The 21,748-nt window shown below is 44.0% G+C and overlaps 1 protein-coding gene across 3 annotated transcripts in view; it reads right to left on the bottom strand.

Moving 5' to 3' along the window:
* RAD51 (RAD51 recombinase) overlaps positions 1 to 20,969 on the bottom strand; it is a 35,792-nt gene extending 14,823 nt beyond the window's left edge. The window contains exons 1-6 of one of the 3 annotated variants that reach the window (XM_063652588.1): positions 20,830 to 20,957; positions 18,220 to 18,340; positions 17,704 to 17,792; positions 15,349 to 15,486; positions 10,225 to 10,342; positions 7,389 to 7,480 (exon numbers count right to left, since the gene is read on the bottom strand). In XM_063652588.1, the coding sequence (XP_063508658.1) occupies positions 7,389 to 7,480; positions 10,225 to 10,342; positions 15,349 to 15,486; positions 17,704 to 17,790 (435 nt within the window). In that variant the 5' untranslated portion in view covers positions 17,791 to 17,792; positions 18,220 to 18,340; positions 20,830 to 20,957. Of the gene's footprint in view, positions 1 to 7,388; positions 7,481 to 10,224; positions 10,343 to 15,348; positions 15,487 to 17,703; positions 17,793 to 18,219; positions 18,341 to 20,829 lie in introns of all 3 variants that reach the window. The other 2 variants (XM_054450273.2, XM_054450272.2) reach the window with 2 other exon arrangements.
* Between the last annotated feature and the right edge of the window lie 779 nt (positions 20,970 to 21,748).

The following is a 21,748-nucleotide window of genomic DNA, read 5'->3' as shown; positions in this document are numbered from 1 at the left end:
TCTCTACTAAAAATACAAAAATTAGTGGGGGCGTGGTGGTGCACACCTGTAATCCCAGCTACTCGGGAGGCTGAGGCACAAGAATCACTTGAACCTGGGAGGCGGAGGGTGCAGTGAGCGAGATCATCCCACTGCACTCCAGCTTGGGTGACAGAGTGAGACTTTGTCTGAAAAAAAAAAAAAAAAAGAGGAAGTGGTGGAGTAAAAACTGAAAGCTCTTCACCACTCTCCATCTCCCAGAAATAATTCCCCAGATTATTTTCTATGCATTTTCATACACTTCTTTTATATAAGTGGTTCTTCCACTTACTATGTGACTGAGAATATTGTTTCCCTTTCTGTAAAATGTAAATAAAACCGACCTTATGGGATTGTTTTAAAAACTAAATAAAATAATTCATGTAAAGTGTTTAGCACAGTACACTCTGAAGACATGATTTTCCCAATCTTTAGGGCACTGACTTTAGTGTATACAGTTATGGAAGGCTTTGTTAATTTGGTAAGGGAAAAATTATGTTACTATTTGGCAGATAAAATCTTTCACATCATGGGAATCCATGGAAGGAGCAAAGGACACATATACAACAAAAGAGGGTCATGCCTAAAGAAAGACTTGGAACCAGTGGCCAAGAGGACAGAGAGCAGAATCTGCCTCAGTTTCTTGGAGAGGAGGAAATATTAACACTCTGGGGACTAAGTCCCCAGGAAATAAGATAAATGAAGTTCTCCTTTCTCCTACCTCCAGGTAATATTAAGTGCTAACATGACAGGGGATTCTTTTCCAATTGAATAGACTTCCTTGGCAAAGGAAAGGCCACAGATGATTGGGAATAGGTAGGTAGACTGACAACAGGATAGTGGACAAGCTCCCAAGGTAAACTCATGGGGATGGATTGCATGGTCTGTTCTCCAGCTTATTTGGCCCTTTCCACCTTGCCCTCCCAGTGCCATCATAGCCATCTTCTGTTACTGGATTGGGATATCATCAGGTTAGCTCTTCTTAATAACTGCTTAGGACCATAATTTAACACTTCTCATTTTATAGTGATGCAATATGTTTCTAACTTTTACCATTTTAATGATGCTTTGGTATAAATTATTTGTACATTTATCTTTGCATATATGTGAAATGTTCTGTAAGACAAATTTTCTGTCAAAGGCTATGTGATTTTTTTGTTTTGTGGTTTTTTGTTTTTTTTTTTTTTTTGAGACAGAGTCTTACTCTGTTGCCCAGGCTGGAGTGCAGTGGCACGATCTCGGCTCACTGCAACCTCCACTTCCCGGGTTCAAGCAATTCTCTGCCTCAGCCTCCCAAGTAGCTGGGATTACAGGCGCCCACCCCCACGCCTGGCTAATTTTTGTATTTTTAGTAGAGACGGGGTTGCACCATCATGGCCAGGCTGTTCTTGAACTCCTGACCTTGTGATCCATCTGCCTCAGACTCCCAAAGTGCTGGGATTACAGGCGTGAGCCACCATGCCCGCCTGGGTATGTGCTTTTAAAATTGGTACTTATGTTAAATTGTCTTCTCAGAACTGTTTTTATTTTTTAATTGAGATGGGGTCTCGCCATATCCCCCAGTCTCGTCTGGAACTCCTGGGTTCAAGCAATCCTCCGGCCTCAGCCTCCCAAAGTGCTGGAATTACAAGCATAAGCCACCATGCCCGGCCCAGAATTTTGAAATTACTGTAGTACTTTGAACAAGCATGGGCTAATTCATTTTGTAACCTAACTGTAGCTCTCAACTTTATGACTTTTCTATTAGAGAGAGATCTAACATACAATGGGGTTTTACTTCATTAAATTGAGAAAACAAATGAGAGTAGATAATATTTAGATTTAAGTAATATTCTAACATCCTCTCTATATCCCTGGTTCCAGCTCTTAGGCTGATGAAATGTAATCTTTTCTATTAATTAATTAGCATTCTTTTTCTTTAAAAAAAAAATCAACGATCTATATAGTTGTTCAGCCATCTGCAAATGTTATTTTAACAGGCTATGTTTACTTGAGAATTTTGCTTTAGTTTATTGTTGACAGACATTATCTGACTACTTAATAAACATTCTCAGGCTAGGATTCTATTTGTACAACTTTGGAGTGTCAGCATGCTATGCAGAGTTGCCATGGCAACTATAGATATTATGTACTGTAGTCTAAATACTTATTCTACATAAGTCCCTGTCAAAACATGGGAAAACATTTCTATTTAAAAAGGTCACACATCATGTCAAATGATGGATGTAGGAGCGACATTTTAAACAGCCCTAATTCCCTTTAGCTATCAAATTTCTAATGGAGCTCGGGCAATAGCTATAGTTTCTATAACTTACTCTTCCTCTTCTCAATGTTTCCTCCTTTATTATCATAAAAGGTCTCCTAAGCATCCTCCTCCACCCCTCCCCCTCAGCTCTTTCTTCCTAATGATTATGAGGATCTGGGTGCAGAGGCATTTGCCTGTAATCCCAGCTATGTGGGAGGCTGAGGTGGGAGGATTGCTTGCGCTCAGGAGTTCAAGAACAGCCGGGGCAACATAGACCCAATCTCAAAAAAAAAAAAAAAAAAAAAAAAAAAAAAAAAAAAAAGAATTTATTTCTGAGGAGAGTTAACAATGGACTAGGTCTACTCGATACTGACATGCTAGCTTGGCTGTCTCATAAGACATATGGTAGCCGGCCAGGCGCGGTGGCTCACACCTGTAATCCCAGCATTTTGAGAGGCCAAGGTGGGCGGATCACAAAGTCAGGAGATCGAGACCATCCTGGCTAATACGGTGAAACCCCGTCTCTACTAAAAATACAAAAAATTAGCCAGGCGTGGTGGCGGGCGCCTGTTGTCCCAGCTACTCGGGAGGCTGAGGCAGGAGAATGGCGTGAACCTGGGAGGCAGAGCTTGCAGTGAGCAGAGACGGCGCCACTGCACTCCAGCCAGGGCGACAAAAAAAAAAAAGTAACATTTTGGTCCACAAAAATATCAGTGGAGCAATAAAGAAACAATTAAAATCACAACAAAAAGCCGGGCACGGTGGCTCACGCCTGTAATCCCAGCACTTTGGGAGGCTGAGGCGGGTGGATCACCTGAGGTCAGGAGTTCAAGACCAACCAGCCTGGCCAACATAGCGAGACCTTGTCTCTACTAAAAATACAAAAAATTAGCTGGGTGTGGTGGCAGGCACCTGTAATCCCAGTTTGGGAGGCTGAGGCTGGAGAACTGCTTGAACCCAGGAGGTGGAGTTTGCAGTGAGCCAAGATTGCACCATTGCACTCCTGCCTAGGCGACAGAGACTCTGTCTCAAATAAAAAAAATTAAAAAAAAAGGAAAATAAGAAAAATGGGAGACTATCAAGCTAGGTTACTTGACGTTAAATTTAAATAAACTTGGGCCAGGCACGGTGGCTCACGCCTGTAATCTCAGCACTTTGGGAGGCCGAGGCGGGCAGATTAACTTGAGGTCAGGAGTTTGAGACCAGCCTGGCCAACATGGTGAAACCTTGTCTCTACTAAAAATATAAAAATTAGCTGGGTGTGGTGGCCATCATGCCTGTAATCCCAGCTATTCGGGAGGCTGAGGCAGGAGAATGGCTTGAACCTGGGAGGCAGAGGTTGCAGTAAGCCAAGATCGCACTACTGCACTCCAGCCTGGGCAACAGAGTGAGACTCCTTCTCAAAAAAAAAAAAAAAAAAACTCAATAGAGTTGAGTCCCGAGGATAGAAAAACACTAGGAAGCCTCTTCTGTAACATTGATATAAGGCAGATTTTGTTTCAGTTGTTTTGATCTCCAACAGTAAGTTGTGTCCATGGCAGAAGTGGGTATAATCTATCTAGATTAAAATAATGCCATGTTCTTCAAAATAACTAAAATTATAATAAAGCTTCAAAAGATTATAACAGAAGAGTTGGTCCATGGGCATGGGCCAGGTTCAAGGATACTTTGTGGACTGGCCACTCATGCAGCACATCCTTAAAGCCAGAGAACATTAAGACTAACTTAGACAAGGAAAAACGGCTCCCCATTACACTGCCTGAAGTTGCAGAAAAGATGAGAGTTTGTTAGCTTTCTCTTCTATATCCTACTCCCTCCCTTTCTCATGGATCTTTCATTTCCAGATTCCATTTTTACTTCTCTCTGTGACTTAGTTCCACATCTCTCAATGCTAGAAATTTTCACTCGGGGTTTGTCACCTCAAACCTGTCATCTCTAAACTTGTACTCATGTTTCCAACAAAACATGTTTCCAGAAAATTGTCTTCCCCTCTCAAACACTTTTTAGGTTTACTAAGTTACTGTAATACATTGTTGGGCTGAGGTGTATTTTTTATTGTCAGCCATTAAGTGCTGCCCTTTACAACATCTTTTCCCTATGTCTCTTTATTGTCACTATCTTAGTTTCCTGACCAGCTAATGCTTACTCTTCACAAAATCAAGTTTAAACTTCTTAACCTTCTGAAATAGGATCTTAATTTTTTTTTTTGAGATGGAGACAAAATCTTGCTCTGTTGCCCAGGCTGCAGAGCAGTGGTACAATCTTGGCTCATGGCAACCTTGGCCTCCTGGGCTCAAGCGATTCTCCCACCTCCACCTCCCAAGTAGCTGGCACTACAGGCAGAGCCCACCACGTCTGGCTAATTTTTATATTATTTGTAGAGATAGGGTCTTGCCATGTTGCCCAGGCTGGTCTCAAACTCCTGAGCTCAAGCGATCCACCCACCGTGGCCTCCCAAAGTGCTGGGATTACAGGTGTGAGCTATCATGACCAGTTTGATGTATCTTTTTAAGGGTCATCTCCTACAACTTTTCTATACAAACTCTAAACCAGTTAAATGACCTTGCTTATTTATTGTCTTTTCCTTCTAACTTATGCCTTCCCATCCTCCGTTCATCCCATTCTGTACAGTTAAATGCTTTTAATTTCCTTCCTTCCCAAATTTAGCATTTTTCAGAAGTCTGGTCCAAAATCTTTTCTCCATTAAGTATTCCATGATCACTCTAGGATGAAATTACCCCTTTCTATTCCTTAAACAGCTAACCCATTTCCTCTATGACATTCATTTTATATATCAGGCATGTTTTTGGACATCTATTATCTCCACTCATTCAAGCATTTATTGTTTACTGAGAGCCAAACACTGCCTTAGGCACTAGCAATACAGCAGAAAACATGCAGTGACATGATCCCAGTCACTGGAGCCTTGACCTCCTGGGCTCAAGAGATTCTACCACCTCAGCCTCCTGAGTAGCTAGGACCACAGGTACACACCATCATGCTGGGCTAATATTTTTAATTGTTTGTTGTTTGTTTGTTTTTAGAAATGGCATCTCAGAAACAGGGTCTCACTATGTTGCCCAGGCTGGTCTCAAATTCCTGGTCTCAAGCAATCCTCCCACTTTGGCTTCCCAAAGTACTGGGATTACAGGCATGAACCACCATGCTGGCCTCTTATGAAGTTTTAAGAACATCATCTCTGAAGTCTGGTTTGAGTCCAGTATTTCCTACTTAAATACAACGTACTGGGCAATTATTTAACCCACTGTGTCTATTTCCAAATCTTCCCACCAATGGAAGCATAAGTAAAGGAAAAAGAAACTGAAGGGGTCCAGGGAAGGTTTTTTCCTAATGGAGGAGACACTAGGCATATTTGTATACTGATGAGGATAATCTCATAGAGAGGTACAAGAGAAAATGGAAGGAGTCCTTGAGAAGGTGGCAGGAGATGGTAACCAAATCATATTGATAGAATGGGCCTTTGAGAAGAAAAGGGACACTTTCTCAATTGTAACCTGAGATAAGAAAAGATGGGCACAAATGTAGATTTGATGCAAAGAGCAGGTTAGGTTTTTGGCTAAGAATGAGAGTTGAAGAGGAGCATAAAGTTCTGATAACAGAAGACGAAGTATGAGATATGAGATGCCTGTTTAACTCAGTGGGAAAGTACACCTAAATGGAGAAAGTAGACTTGCCAAGAAGTCTTGAATGTTAATCTAAAGTTTTGTCATCTTGAATTTTTTTCCTTTTTTTTTTTTTTTTTTGAGACAGAGTCTCGCTTCTTTGACCAGGCTGGAATGCAATGGCGCGATCTCAGCTCACTGCAACCTCTGCCACCCTGGGTTCAAGCGATTCTCCTGTCTCAGCCTCCCAAGTAGCTGGGATTACAGGCACGTGCCAACACGCCTAGCTAATTTTTGTATTTTTAGTAGAGACGGGGTTTCACCATGTTGGCCAGGCGGTCTTGAACTTCTGACCTTTTTTTTTTTTTTTTTTTGAGACAGAGTCTCGATCTGTCGCCCAGGTTGGACTGGAGTGCAGTGGTGCAATCTCGGCTCACTGCAAGCTGCGCCTCCTGGGTTCACACCATTCTCCTGCCTCAGCCTCCCGAGTAGCTGGGACTACAGGCACCCAACACCACACCCGGCTAATTTTTTGTATTTTTAGTAGAGATGCGGTTTCACTGTGTTAGCTAGGATGGTCTCAATCTCCTGACCTTGTGATCCACCTGCCTTGGCCTCCCAAAGTGCTGGGATTACAGGCGTGAGCCACCGCGCCTGGCCGAACTCTTGATCTGAAGTGATCCACCTGCCTCGGCCTCTCGAAGTAGTGGGATTACAGGCGTGAGCCACCGTGCCTGGCCTGTCATCTTGAATTTAAAGTGAAGTCAGTCAGCTGTATGATATGATTTTTCTCCAGTATAATCAGCTACTTGGGTACAGACACTGAAAAGATAGATGAGTTTCATCTAAGGTTGGCATCTCTTCAAGTGGGTATGTAAACTGAGGCTGTTTGCAAGAGAATTACTTTAATGATGAATCATAAAATCTAGACTAATGAAGAAGATGGAGGGCTGGGCGCAGTGGCTCACGCCTATAATTCTAGCACTTGGGAGGCCAAGGTGGGTGGATCACTTGAGGTCAGGAGTTCAAGAGGAGCCTGGCCAACATGGTGAAACCCCCTCTACTAAAAACACAAAAATTAGCCGGGCATGCTAGTGGGCGCCTGTAATCCCAGGTACTCGGGAGGCTGATGAAGAAGAATCACTTGAACCAAAGAGGAGGTTGCAATGAGCTGAGATCACGCCCAGGCTGAGCTGTACTTCAGCCTGGGCAACACAGCGAGACTCTGCCTCAAAAAAAAAAAAAAAAAATGTAGCAAGTAAAGCCAGGAAAGGCCTGGTAGGAAAGTATTTGAAATTAACGTATCTGACAGGAGATCAATGATTTGGAAGTTTCTATGACATGGAAGAATTCTGAAAGGAGTCTATCTTCTAACTATTAACAGCTATAAGATTCTTGAGGACAGAGAAAGTGCCTTTTATGGCCATCCTAACAGATACTTGCAAACCGCAGGAATGAAGTAATGCCTGCTTATTTGATTAGCTATAGCCCCAACAGCTCACCTGGCAGGTGACAGCTAGCGTATGACAGATCTGGGTCTTCCCAGTTCGGAATTCTCCAAACATTTCTGTGATAGATCCAGTCTCAATTCCACCTAAAAGAGCGATAAGAAATACCTCTTAGCATAATACAAACATGTAGTAACTGTAGTCATAGAAATGTTCTTGGAGCTCATCAGAAAGATGTTTATATAAGTTAAAAATTCAATTTCCAACAAGCGATAATTTTTCAAAAATGTATTTTAAGGCTAGCCGTGGTGACACATGCCTGTAATCCCAGCACTTTAGGAAGCTTAGGTGGGTGGATTGCTTGAGTTCAGGAGTTCGAGACCAGCCTGGGCAACATGGTGAAGCCCTGTCTCTACAAAAATTAGCCGGGCATGGTGGCGGATGCCCGTAGTCCCAGCTACTCAGGAGCTAAGGTGAGAGGATCACTTGAGCCTGGGAGGCAGAAGTTGCAGTGAGCCGAGATCATGCCACTGCACTCTAGCCTAGGTGACACAGTGAGACCCTGTTTCAAAACAAACCAACCAACCAACCAACCAACCAACCAAAAGTATTTTGAAATAATTATAGATTTATAGATAGCTGCAAATAAGGCCAGGTGCGGTGGCTCACACCTGTAATCCCAGCACTTTGGGAGGCCGAGGTGGTCCGATCACCTGAGGTCAGGAGCTCGAGACCAGCCTGGCCAATATGGTGAAACCTCATCTCTACTAAAAATACAAAAATTAGCTGGAACTGGTGATGGGCGCCTGTAATCCCAGCTACTAGCAGGCTGAAGCAGGAGAATCACTTGAACCTGGGAGGTGGAAGCTGCAGTGAGCAGAGATCACGCCACTGCACTCCAGCCTGGGTGACAAAGTGAGACTCCTCCAAAAAAAAAAAAAAAAAAAAAAAAAAAAGGCTGGGCACAATATGGTGAAACCCTGTCTCTACTAAAAATACAAAAATTAGCCGGGCATGGTGGTGCATGCTTGTAGTCCCAGCTACTCAGAAGGCGGAGGCAGAAGAATCGCTTGAACCCGGGGGCAGAAGTGGCAGTGAGCCAAGATCACACCATTGCACTCCAGCCAGGGTGACAGAGCAAGACCCATCTCAAAAAAAAAAAAAAAAAAAAAAAAAGCTGGGCGCGGTGGCTCACGCCTGTAATCCCAGCACTTTGGGAGGCCGAGTTGGATGGATCAGGAGGTCAGGAGTTTGAGACCAGCCTGGCCAAGATGGTGAAATCCCGTCTCTACTAAAGATACAAAAATTAGCCAGGCACGGTGGCAGGTGCCTGTCATTGCAGCTACTCAGGAGACTGAGGCAGGAGAACTGCTCGAACCTGGGAGTCAATGGTTGCAGTGAGCTGAGATCGTGCCACTGCATTCTAGCCTGGGCAACAGAGCAAGACTCTCTCTTTAAAAAACGAACAAGCAAACCAACAATAAAAACCATACGAAGTTTCTATGCACCTAGCCTTCTGCAGTGTTAACATCTTGCATAATGATAGTATAGCACTGATATTAGAAAACTGACATTGGGGGCCAGGCATGGTGGCTCACGCCTGTAAGCCCAGCACTCTGGGAGGCTGAGACGCGTAGATCTCTGAGGTCAGGAGTTCGAGACCAACCTAGCCAACATGGTGAAACCTCATCTCTACTAAAAATACAAAAATTAGCTGGGCATGGTGGCACTCGCCTGTAGTCCCAGCTACTTGGGAGGCTGAGGCAGGAGAATCACTTGAACCCAGGAGGTGGAGGTTGCAGTGAGCTGAGATTATGCCACTGCACTCTGGCCTGGGTAACAGAGTGAGACTCTGTCTCAAAAAAAAGGGAAAGAAAACTGACATTGGGCCAGGCAAGGTGGCTCAAGCCTATAATTCCAGCACTTTGGGAGGCAGAGGCAGGAGGATGGCTTGAGCTCAGGATTTTGAGACCAGCCTGGGCAACATAGTGAGTGAGGCCCCGTCTCACAAAAAAAAAAAAAAAAAAAAAAAATTAGCCAGGTGGTAAATGACCATAGTCCTAGCTTGGGGAGACTGAGGCTAGAAGATCACTTGAGCCCAGGAAGCAGAGGTTGCAGTGAGCTGAGACCATGCCACTGCACTCCAGCCTGGGTGACAGAGTGAGACCCTGTCTCGAAAAATAAATAATAAGGTCAAAAGCTTTATAGTTTTCCCTGAAGTCCTGAAGATTAGTGTGTACACAATGAGTAGTATTCAAACATGGAATGTTTTAACCAGTCATTAGGTTTTCAACCTTGTGGTAGAGTAGGTTATAATTATAGTTACTTCCTTAAGCAAAAGGAGCTTACTCTCTTAACGCAATATTAAATGGAGACTAAATTATTTAATTTGCAGATAAGTTTAGTATTTTATAAATAAGGTCCTACCTTGCAGCAGCCTTACCTCTTCAATGTGGATACTTCCTTTATCTCTCTTTTTTTCTGAGACAGAGTTTTGCTCGTCACCCAGGCTGGAGTGCAGTGGCACAATCTTGGCTCACAGCAACCTCCGTCTTCCAGGTTCAAGTGATTCTCCTGCCTCTGCCTCCTGAGTAGGCATGTGCACCTACAGGCATTACAGGCACGTGCCACCATGCCCAGCTAATTTTGTATCTTTAATAGGTTTCTCCATGTTGGCTGGGCTGGTCTCGAACTCCCAACCTCAGGTGATCTGCCCACCTCGGCCTCCCAAAGTGCTGAGATTACAGGCATAAGCCACTGCACCTGGCCTTCCTCTATCTCTTTTATCATTATCTAACAAGGAAATGCTACACAAATATTTCAGTTTTGTTTTATAACCTGGAAGCTTTCCTAACTAGAGTTCACAACACAGGATAAAGGATTACTACACCTTGAAGTAGTTTGTCAAGCTCTTTGGAGCCAGTAGTAATCTGTATGATCTCTGACCGCCTTTGGTGGAATTCAGTTGCAGTGGTGAAACCCATTGGAACTAATTTAGCTGCCTCAGCCTGGGAAAAAGAAGAAATGTTAAATCAACAAAATAATATTCCTTACCACAGTGATCTTGATGGCAAAAATACATATATATAGAGAGAGAGAAAAAAGAAATATTCGTAAAACAAGGTGTGAAATGGGAAGAGAAAATATCTAATAAAATTACCAGGATGATTTCTCTTTAGAAAGTCATAAAAAAGGATAATCTAATTCAGAGATTCCATGAAGATCAATTTTTAAATCACCAATTCAAGTTAATATATTAATATAGTTTTAAAAACTATTATAGATCCGGCCGGCTGCGGTGGCTCACGCCTGTAATCCCAGCACTTTGGAAGGCCAAGGTGGGCGGACCACAAGGTCAGGAGATTGAGACCATCCTGGCTAACGCAGTGAAACCCCATCTCTACTAAAAAAATACAAAAAATTAGCCGGGTATGGTGGCGGGTGCCTGTAGTCCCAGCTACTCGGGAGGCTGAGGCAGGAGAAAGGCATGAACCCAGGAGGCGGAGCTTGCAGTGAGCCGAGATCGCGCCACTGTACTCCAGCCTGGGCGACAGAGCGAGACTCTGTCTCAAAAAGCAAAACAAAACAAAACAAAAAACTATTATAGATCCATACATATGTGTTTTACCAAATTTATGACAAAAATGACAATACAGTACATCTTCATTTCCTGCTCCATCAACCGCAGACTGTATCCCTTAACTTCCTACTTCGTAAAAATGAGGACATTTGCCCTTCAATCTTTTCTCTCTCCATGGCTACTTCCCCACCTCTATCAGCTGTACCTTTTCTTTCATATTGTCTGGCTGAGAACATTCACATTCTATTTTGTAATTACAGATAAGTGTTCTATAATAGCACTATGGGTTGATTCTAAAATTAAAAAGTGCATTCACAAATATGCAAAAATAAAGCAACACACTCCTAAATAAGCAACAAGTCAAAGAAGAAATGACAAGGGAAATCAGAAAATGTTTTTGCAATGAATGAAAATGAAGATATACCAAAACTTATGGTCTCCAACAAAAGCAGTGCTTAGAGAGAAATTCATAGCTATAAACAGCTATATTAGAAAAGAAGGCTGGGTGCGGTGGCTCACGCCTGTAATCCCAGCACTTTGGGAGGCTGAGGTGGGAGGACTGCTGGAAGTCAGGAGTTTGAGACCAGCCTGAGTAACAAAGCAGGACCCTGGCTCTAAAAATGTTTTAAAATTAGCAGGGTGGCTGGGTGTGGTGGCTCACCTCTGTAATCCCAGAACTTTGGGAGGCTGAGGTGGGCAGATCACAAGGTCAGGAGTTCAAGACCAGCCTGACCAACATGGTGAAACCTCCTCTCTACTAAAAATACAAAAATTAGCCGGGCGTGGTGGCACGCGCCTGTAGTCCCAGCTACTCGGGAGGCTGAGGTGGAAGAATCACTTGAATCTGGGAGGCGGAGGTTGCAGTGAGCCGAGATTGCACCACTGCACTCCAGCCTGAGAGACAGAGCGAGATTCCGTCTCCAAAAAAAAAAAAAAAAAAAAAAAATTAGTAGGGCATGGCTGGGCATGGTGGCTCACGCCTGAATCCCAGCACTTTGGGAGGGTGAGGTGGGCAGATCACGAAGTCAGGAGTTCAAGACCAGCCTGCCCAATACGGTGAAACCCCATCTCTACTAAAAATACAAAAATTAGCTGGGCGTGGTGGCGTGCGCCCATAGTCCCAGCTACTCAGAAGGCTGAAACAGGAGAACTGCTTGAACCCGGGCAGCAGAGGTTGCAGTGAGCCAAGATCACACCACTGCACTCCAGCCTGGGCAACAGAGTGAGACTCCGTCAGAGAGAAAAAAAAAAAAAAAAAGGCCTGGCGCGGTGGCTCACGACTGTAATCCCAGCACTTTGGGAGACCGAGGCAGGCAGATCATGAGGTCAGGAGATCAAGACCATCCTGGCTAACACGGTGAAACCCTGTCTCTACTAAAAATTAGCTGGGCGTGGTGGCACGTGCCACTCAGGAGGCTGAGGCAGGAGAATCGCTTGAACCCAAGAGGCAGAGGTTGCAGTGAGCAGAGATCACGCCACTGCACTCCAGCCTGGGCACAGAGGGAGACTCCGTCTCAAAAATAAAATAAAATAGAATAACATAAAATAAAATAAAATAAAATAAAATAAATAGCAGGGCATGGTGGGGCGTGCCTGTAGTCCTAGTTACCTGGGAGGCTGAGGCAGAAGGTTTGTTTGAGCCAGGAGTTGGAGGCTGCAGTGAGCTATGATCGCACCACTGCACTCCAACATAAGTGACAGAACAAGACTCTGTCTCTAAAAATAAAAAAGATAAATCATAACCTAACCTTCCAAAGAAAAGCAAACAAAACAAAGCAAGCAGAAGGATGGAAATAATACAGGTTAGGGTAGAAACTATTATGTAGAGGACAGAATAATAGAGAAAAATCAATGAAACCAAAAGCTGGTTCTTTGAAAACATCAACAAAATTGACAAACTTTTAGCTGCATTGCCCGAGAAAAAAAGAGAAAAGACTCAAATTACTAAAATCAAGAATGAAAGAGGGGACAGTACTACTGACTTTATGTAAATAAAAAGTAGTATAAGGAAACCCTGTGAGCAACTCTATGTCAACAAGTTAGGTAACTTAGATGAAATAAGCAAATTCTTAGAAAAATAAACTACCAAAACTCACTCAAGAAGAAAATCTAAATAGACCCATAGAAAGTAAAAAGATTAAACTTTTATAATTTTAAAACTTCCCATGAAGAACAAAAATCAACAAACAGCTGAAAAATCAATGAAAGTTTATTCTCTAAACTTTTCTATATACTTAGTATTTCATTTAAAAATTCACTGCAGGGCCAGGTGCAGTGGCTCACGCCTGTAATCCCAGCACTTTGGGATACTGAGATGGGCGGATTACCTGAGGCCAGGATTTTGAGACCAGCCTGGCCAATTCATATACTCACTGTCATTTCAGTGCAACTAACATGTACTAGACACTTACTCTGTATGAAACATAGTCCCTGGGACTCTGAAGGATATGGAGAAAAAGAAGAGCTGATCCTTGCCTCCACAGAGCTTATAACTTAATCAGGAAGATAAACTATACAAAATAACTATAGTACAAGTAAATGTGATGGGTAATATGAGAAGTACTAACAAGCCATGGGAGCTCAAGGAATACAGACTACTTCCTTTGGTGAAAAACAGGAGAAGGTATTAGCAAAGATGAAACTGGTAGAAATGGTCAGGCTAGTGGCATGTGCCTGTAGTCCCAGCTACTCAAGAGGCTGAGGAGAATTCCTTGAGCCCAGGAGTTTGAAGCTGCAGTGAGCTTTGATCATGCCACTGCACTCCAGCCTGGGCAACAGAGTGAGACTTTTTTTTTTTTTTTCTTAAAAAAAAAAAAAAAAGGTGGGCGCAGTGGCTAGTGCCTGTAATTTCAGCACTCTGGGAGGCTGAGGTGGGCAGATTGCTTGAGGCCAGGAGTTTGAGACCAGCCTGGGCAACATGGTGAAACCCTGTCTCAACTGAAAATACAAAAATTAGCCAAGTATGGTGGTGGGAGCCTGTAATCCCAGCTACTCGGTAGGCTGAGGCAGGAGAATCACTTGAACCCGGGAGGCAGAGGTTGCAGTGAGCAGAGCCAAAATTGCACCACTGTGCTCCAGCCTGGGTGACAGGGCGAGACACTCTGCCTCAAAAACAAAAAAAACAAAAAAAACAAACAAAAAAAAAAACAAAAAAAAAAACAAACAATACAATCATAATCTTTACTGGCCAGAAACGAAGAACATAAAATATTGAAAAGTAAAGACACATAAGTCTATACCATATTGCATCTCAAATCATGTATTCTAGGTTTGCATTTTTGTGTTCATAGAAACAGAGAAGTGACTTGATTTCTGAAACCAAGATCTCACAAGGCAAAAAGAAAAGATCCCGTCAGCATTTGTTCATTCACAAAAACTGATGCCCAAAAAGCGAAAACAGAAAGACTTTAGGGACCCCTACTGGCTTAGTCAATATGACAATCTTTTAACAAAAGTACTGTTAGGGACTCAGAACCCTTATTTCCAATTAAGCAACCACTTCAACAAATATTCATTTGAGTAATCCAATAAATTTATCTAACACTAACAGTAATCGATACGTGAAAATACAATTTTATAAATAAATATTTGCAGTGGGGTGCGGTGGTCCCAGCACTTTAGAAGGCTGAGGTGGGCAGATCACAAGGTCAGGAGATCAAGACCATCCTGGCCAACATGGTGAAACCCTGTCTCTAATAAAAATACAAAAATTAGCTGGGTGTGGTGGCACATACCTGTAGTCCCAACTACTCGGGAGGCTGAGGCAGGAGAATCACTTGAACCTGAGAGGCGGAGGTTACAGTAGACCAAGATCATGCTACTGCACTCCAGCCTGGCAACAGAGTGAGACTCCGTCTCAAAAAAAAAAAAAAAAAAAAAAAAATTCTGCTTTATACTATATAAAACTTCAAGGGTAAAGGCAATAAAACTGTGTAACTATATAAACACTGAAGGACTAGGTTCATAAAACAAAATGTAACCATGGGGAAGTATGTATGTTAAAGAACTATATGAAGCTAGAAAAATAAATAGGCCAGGCACAGTAGCTCACACCTATAATCCCAGCACTTTGGGAGGCTGAGGTAGGTGAATCGCCTGAGCTCAGGAGTTCGAGACTACCCTGGCATGGCGGCATGTGCCTGTAGTGTAGTCCCAGCTACTTGGGAGGCTGAGGTGGGAGGATCGCTTGAGTTTGGGAGGTGAAGGTTGCAGTGAGCTGAGATGGCACCACTGCACTCCACCCTGTGTGACAGAGCGAGAACCCGCCTCCAAAAAAGAAAAGAAAAGAAAAGAAGAAAAGAAACAGGTAACAGTCACCCCTGGAAAGGATAATGAGATGACAAGAATGAGAGATAGAAGGAAGAAGTCTTTCACTGCATTCCCTTTTGTACTATTCCCACTAATGCCTCCCTAGGTTAAGTAAGCAGTACTTACCAGAATTTTATCAGCTTTGGCTTCACTAATTCCCTTAATATTTATTAGCTCCTTCTTTGGTGCATAGGCAACAGCCTCCACAGTATGGAATCCAGCTTCTTCCAATTTCTTCACATCGTTGGCATTTATGCCACACTGCTGCAAATGAAGAAAACCATGGATAAATTTAAGCTTTAGTTCTCTAATCTAACACAGATGTTATGTGTCCTACATACTTCACAGAGGTGCTTGAAGACTTGTAATACAACTGTCCCTTGAAATCCTGGGGTGGGGAGATGGTAAGTTGGTTCCAGGACCCCTAGCAGATAACAAAATCCAACAATGCTCAAGTCCCTTATATAAAATGGCGTATTACCTGCGTATAACCTATGTACATCCTCCTGTTTACTTTTTTTCTGATATGTAGTTGATTGAATTTTTGATACGTAGTTTGTTGAATCTGCTGACACAGAATCCGGAGATACAGAGAGCCTACTGCATTATATGCAAAAGCTGAAAAATGAGCCCTATATATGAGGTACTTAATAACAAATTAACAACCTTTTCATTATCAAAATCAATAATTTTAAACTAGCATGATGCCATGTACATTAAAAAGAACTCCTATTAGCAATTGGAATTAAAAAGTAACTCCCAACCTTTTTTTGTGACCCTAAATTATCCTCTGAGACCTTGGGCCCTACAGGACCACTTTAAGACAGTGTTGCTCAACACTTTCCACATCAAGCACACATAAAAAACGGTATTTTTACACTATGGTAGGGTAAATAGATAAGGCTGCTCAGAATGTAAAGAGCACTATCTTGGCCTATCAATACTCTTTTTGTTGAACAATGACCGGAAAGCTCTGCTCTAACAACTGACATTAACAGTGAGGAAAACTACTTTTTGTCAGGGACTTTTATACCTCTTCTCAAAACAAACCACTCAAAGACACCTCTTTCTTCCTATATTCAAGTCAGCTTTGGTTTCATTAGCCACCAAAACCATGACTTCTGGGAAAACATGAGTTAGTAGGTGAATGTGGGTGTATTCAGGGGTTAGGAGAATTTAGAAGAGGGGAGAGATTAGTTTGCCAACATAAGCCATGTCTGCTATTAATATTTAAGCAATATGCATGTATGAGTATAAGGATGCTCATGGCACCAGAAGTTATGACTCTGAACTTTCAAATGTTTATCACAAATCCATTTAAGTAACTTCTAGAGTCTTTTTTTTTTTTAATTAGCCTTTTGCACTCCTAACTTCTAGAGTCTTGAAGATTAGTCAGAGATGGGAAATATGAAAAAAAGAGACAGAAGAATCAAGTCTTTCTCTGCTTTCCTCCTACTTAGCCCAAATCAGCTGCACTCACAGGGCAGTCTCTATACAATGGACAGAAATAGTGTAAGGCCTCGGCTCTGGTGCTTAATGTTCTTGTGCAGAATCCTGAATTGGAGCTTGTCTCTTATACCATAACACCATCACACCCTTCTCTCTGCCAATGACAGCTGACAGCACAAATCTAGGTCAATGGAGAGAAGGTGCTTCCCTGTCTTCCTTGCATAACTGGTCCAGGCCACTATAATTCCCAGAACAGCACTTTCATACTTAGTGCAAATAGCACAGGATGCTTTGACCAGGCATGGTGGCTCATGCCTGTAATCCTAGCAGTTTGGGACGCTGAGGCAGGTGGATTGCTTGAGGCCAGGAGTTCAAGACCAACCTGGTCAACACAGTTAAGACCCATTTCTTAAAAAACAAACCAAAAAACAGCACAGGCTGGGCGCAGTGGCTCATGCCTGTAATCCCAGCACTTTGGGAGGCCGAAGAGGGTGGATCACCTGAAGTCAGGAGTTCGAGACTAGCCTGACCAACATGGAGAAACCCTGTCTCTACTAAAAATATAAAATTAGCCGGGCGTGGTGGCTCATGCCTGTAATTCCAGCTACTTGGGAGGCTGAGGCAGGAGAATTGCTTGAACCTGGGAGGCAGACGTTGCGGTGAGCCAAGATCACGCCATTGCACTCCAGCCTGGGCAACAAGAGCAAAACTCCATCAAAAACAAACAAGCAAACAAAAAAAACAGCACAGAGATTCCACCATGGGATCCTAGGCCTTAGTTTCTGACAGTCCAACTCTCAGAAATAAAAATGATAAAGTAGGAAGAGAATTGCTGACAAAGGAAGAGGCCCTGCCAGACATATTTAGCAATGATCTGCACCCTTTCCACAGGATTACTGACAACACTTCTGAAAAGTCTAATTTGGGTCTTGACCTTGGTAGTAAACCTATATTTTATGTAAAGGTTGTAATACCTTCCACTAGGTAGAAGAATCTAGTATATAATTCCAAAATTAGCAACTAACCACATACCTCTAACCGTGAAATGGGTTGTGGGCCAAAGCTTTCTTCTTCCACTGAAGTATCTGCATTTGCTTCAAGCTGCATCTGCATTGCCATTACTGAAAAATACAAATGCTTATCAGTATAAACACTAGAGAAATAAGGTGCATCTCTCTCCCCATCTTCTATCTAGCTAGTCGTATCAAAAAGACTTTAGGAAGAGGCAAGGCTATTCTCTTATCGTGCCTCTGTTCTCCTGCTTTATATTCCTTCAGTGTAGGGACCAAGTTTTACTTATTTTTATATACCCTATTATACATTATAAATGTGTTTGCAGACAAATACTGCATGATCTCACTCATATGTAGAATCTAAAAAAGTTGATCTTGGCGGGGTGCGGTGGCTCATGCCTGTAATTAATCCCAGCACTTTGGGAGGCCAAGGCGGGCGGATCACCAGGTCGGGAGATCGAGACCATCCCGGCCAACATGCGAAACCCCGTCCCTACTAAAAATACAAATATTAGCAGGGTGTGGTGGCACACACCTGTAGTCCCAGCTACTCGGGAGGCTGAGGCAGGAGAATGGCTTCAACCCGGAAGACAGAGATCGCAGTGAGCCGAGATCACGCCACTGTACTCCAGCCTCATGACAGAGCGAGACTGCGTCTCCAAAAAAAAAAAAAAGGTTCATCTCATACAAGGAACAAATAGAAGAGTGGTAACCAGAGACTGAGGAGAACACAGTCGTTGCAGGGGGCGGCAGGAAGGAGAGAGGTTGGTCAACAGGCATAAAGTTTCAGTTAGATAGGAGGAATAAGTTCTAGGGTTCTATTTCACAGTAGGGTGACTACAGTAAACAGTAATGTAATGTATACTTCAAAATAGCCAGAAGAGAGTATTTTGAATGTTCTCATCACAAAGAGAAATGACAAGTGTTTAACTGAATTGATGGATATGCTGATTACCCTGATTTGATCATTCATTATACAATGTATATATGTATTGAAATATCATCTTGAACCTCATAAATATGTACAATCATCTGTCAAAAACAAAGTAAAACTTATTATTTTCACAACCTTGGGACAGAAAAAGATTTCTTGAAACTGGACACATAACGCACTAGCCAAAAAGGAAAAGACTGAAAACTGAACTACATTTAAATTCAGCACTTCTACTGGGCACTGTGGCTCACACCTGTAATCCCAGCACTTTGGGAGGCCCAGGTGGGCAAATCACTTGAGTTCAGGAGTTCAAGACCAGCCTGACCAACATGGAGAAATCCTGTCTCTACTAAAGAAAAATACAAAATTAGCTGGGCATGGTGGCACATGCCTGTAATCCCAGCTACTCGGGAGGCTGAGGCAGGAGAATCGCTTGAACCCGGGAGGCGGAGGTTGCGGTGAGCCAAGATCGTGCCATTGCACTCCAGCCTGGGCAACAAGAGCGAAACTCTGTCTCAAAAGGAAAAATAAATAAATAATAATAAAAAAATAAATTCATCACTTCTATTCATCAAAGGACACCACTAAGAGAGTGACAGGTCAAACCACAGTAGAGGAGAAAACATTTAGCACAAACATAACTGAGGGCTGATAACCAGTATATAAAGAACTTCACATCAGTAAGAAAAAGATAATTCAATAGAAAAACAGGCAAGAGATTTGAACAAGCACATCACAGAAGATATCAAAATGGGCAAAAACATATGAACAAATGTCCAACATCATTAGTAATCAGGAAAATTAAAATCACATTGAGACATTACTGTGTAACCAGCAGAATAGTTAAAATTTAAAAGGCTGAAAAATATCGTGTTGGCAAGCATGTGAAACAACGAAACACTCAACACTCCTGATGTATTTTTATAAAAAATTCAAAAACAAGCAACATTAGTTCATCTCATTAGAAATCAGTATAGCAGTTACCACTGTAAAAAGAGGGGAAAATATTAAATACTACACAAGGAAGGCTTCTGAGGACGATTCTATTAAGTGGTGATTACGTAGGTGTATATTCATTTTGTCTTGCTCTATCGCCCAGGTTGGAGTGCAGTGGCCTGATCACGGCTCACTGCAGCTTATACCTCCCAGGCTAGATCCTCCCTTCTCAGCCTCCTGAATAGCTGGGCCTACAGGTGCACGCCACCATGCCTGACTAATTTTTCCTATTTGTAGAGATGCGGGTCTCACTATCTTGACCAGGCTGTTCTCGAACTCTTGGGCTCAATCGTCCCCCCACCTCCACGTCCCAAAGTGCTGGGACTACAGACGTGAGACACTACGCCCGGCCAGTATATTTTATAATAATTCAAGGAGTTGTATACAGTTGTGAATGTGAATTTTTCTACATGTATATTACATTTCGCTTTAGAAGTTTAAAAAAAAAAAAAAAAAAAAACAGGGGCCAGGCGCTGTGGCTCACGCCTGTAATCCGAGCACTTTGGGAGGGAGAGGCGGGTGGATAACCTGAGGTCAGAAGTTCGAGACCAGCCTGACCAACATGGTGAAACCCCGTCTCTACTAAAAATACAAATATCAGCCGGGCGGCGTGGTGGCGGGGGCCTGTAATCCCAGCTCCTCGGGAGGCTGAGGTAGGAGAATCGCTTGAATCCGGGGGGCGGAGGTCGCAGTGGGCCGAGATCGTGCCACTACACTCCAGCCTGGGCGGAAGAGCGAGACTCCATCTGAAAAAAAAGTTTTAAGAAAACCAAACCTCACTTCAGATCATTCTCTAGGCAACATGTGAATGGTTTTCCGCATTAGATGACGAAAATACTGTTTTGGCAATTGGAGATTGGTACTTTCTAAGCAGGGTGTAATGGAAAGACAGACCAGGAATCCGGAAGCCCTGGCTGTGATATTAAACAGCTGTGGCTACACCGCTCTGATCTCGGACTTCTCGCCCGAACCCATAAAATAGGTGTTGCCTATAAAGGCTCTAATGTTTCTCCCCTAGTTCTAAAGACTGGGGTCCACTTGTGTTTTCGCCCCAGCAGCTGAGGGTCGGTCGGGCGCGGACACGCCCTGCCACCTCCGGGTTTCACACTGCGCGTCGAGGCCCCACCTGCCGCTGGGCACTGGACCGGCCAGGACCCAGGTGGGCGAGGACGAGCCGCGGCTCTGGAGGGCCCAGCCTGCGCCTCACACACTCACCTCGGTCCGCAGCGCTCCCCACTCCAGCAGGCCGCGCGCTCCGACTTCACCCCGCGGGCGTGGCACGCGCCCGACCCGCGCGGCCCCCAACGCCCCTGGCTTACGCTCCACTTCTCTACTCGCTTGCCCCAGCCTTCTGCGCACAACCCAGATGAGTTTCAGCTCCCAGCTGCACGCCTCGGGAAGCGCCGCACTCTCCTTAGGGCTCGGTCTCTGGCCGCTGCGCGCGCTCCGCCGGCGGCTTTCAGAATTCCCGCCAAACCCTCTCACCCAGGGTCACGCCCGCGTCGGCGTAACGTATCCCCGCCTCCCGGGTCCGCCTTCTCCTCGCTTCCGCCCTGCGCGCTAACCCAAGACGGGAGCTCGAGAGCTTGATCCTGCGCGAGTTTACAGACTGCCCTCTTCCCTTTTTGCGTAAGGACTAATTCAAACTTTATGCCGGGGGCGGTGGCTCTCGCGTGTAGTCCCAGCTGCTCGGGAGGCTGAGGCGAGAGTATCGTCTGAGCCTAGGAGTTCGAGGCCAACCACGGCAACGCCCCTACTCCTACCCCAGTCCCTCGCGGGTGGGGCGAGGGGTTTCAGGGGGCGGTGGGGGAAGACTTATCCGAGTTGGCCGTCTTCTGTTTACCTGATCGAAGACCACAACTCCCAAGAGGTAATGCGTCGGCCCGGGACTACATCTCCCGGCATGCACCGCTGGCGGGTCCGCGAGTTCTCACCATCCCAGCTGGACTATTAGCGGGGGCCTTAGCGCTCTTGTGGTTTGTTTCGGCAGTATTTGAATGTCAGCTTTTGGCACTTCTGGTCGCTCTGAGCCTCCGACTCACATTCCTGGAGCCAGGTGCTTTCCAGGCCTCATGGAGGTGGAGGAGCTGAGGAAGCTCGAGAAGATGGATAGAAGTGGGAAATGGAGCTAGCG

This window comes from Pongo pygmaeus, chromosome 16, assembly GCF_028885625.2.
Source record: "Pongo pygmaeus isolate AG05252 chromosome 16, NHGRI_mPonPyg2-v2.0_pri, whole genome shotgun sequence".
NCBI classification, from domain to species: Eukaryota; Metazoa; Chordata; class Mammalia; order Primates; family Hominidae; genus Pongo; species Pongo pygmaeus.
This window is presented reverse-complemented; position numbering and strand designations above follow the sequence as displayed.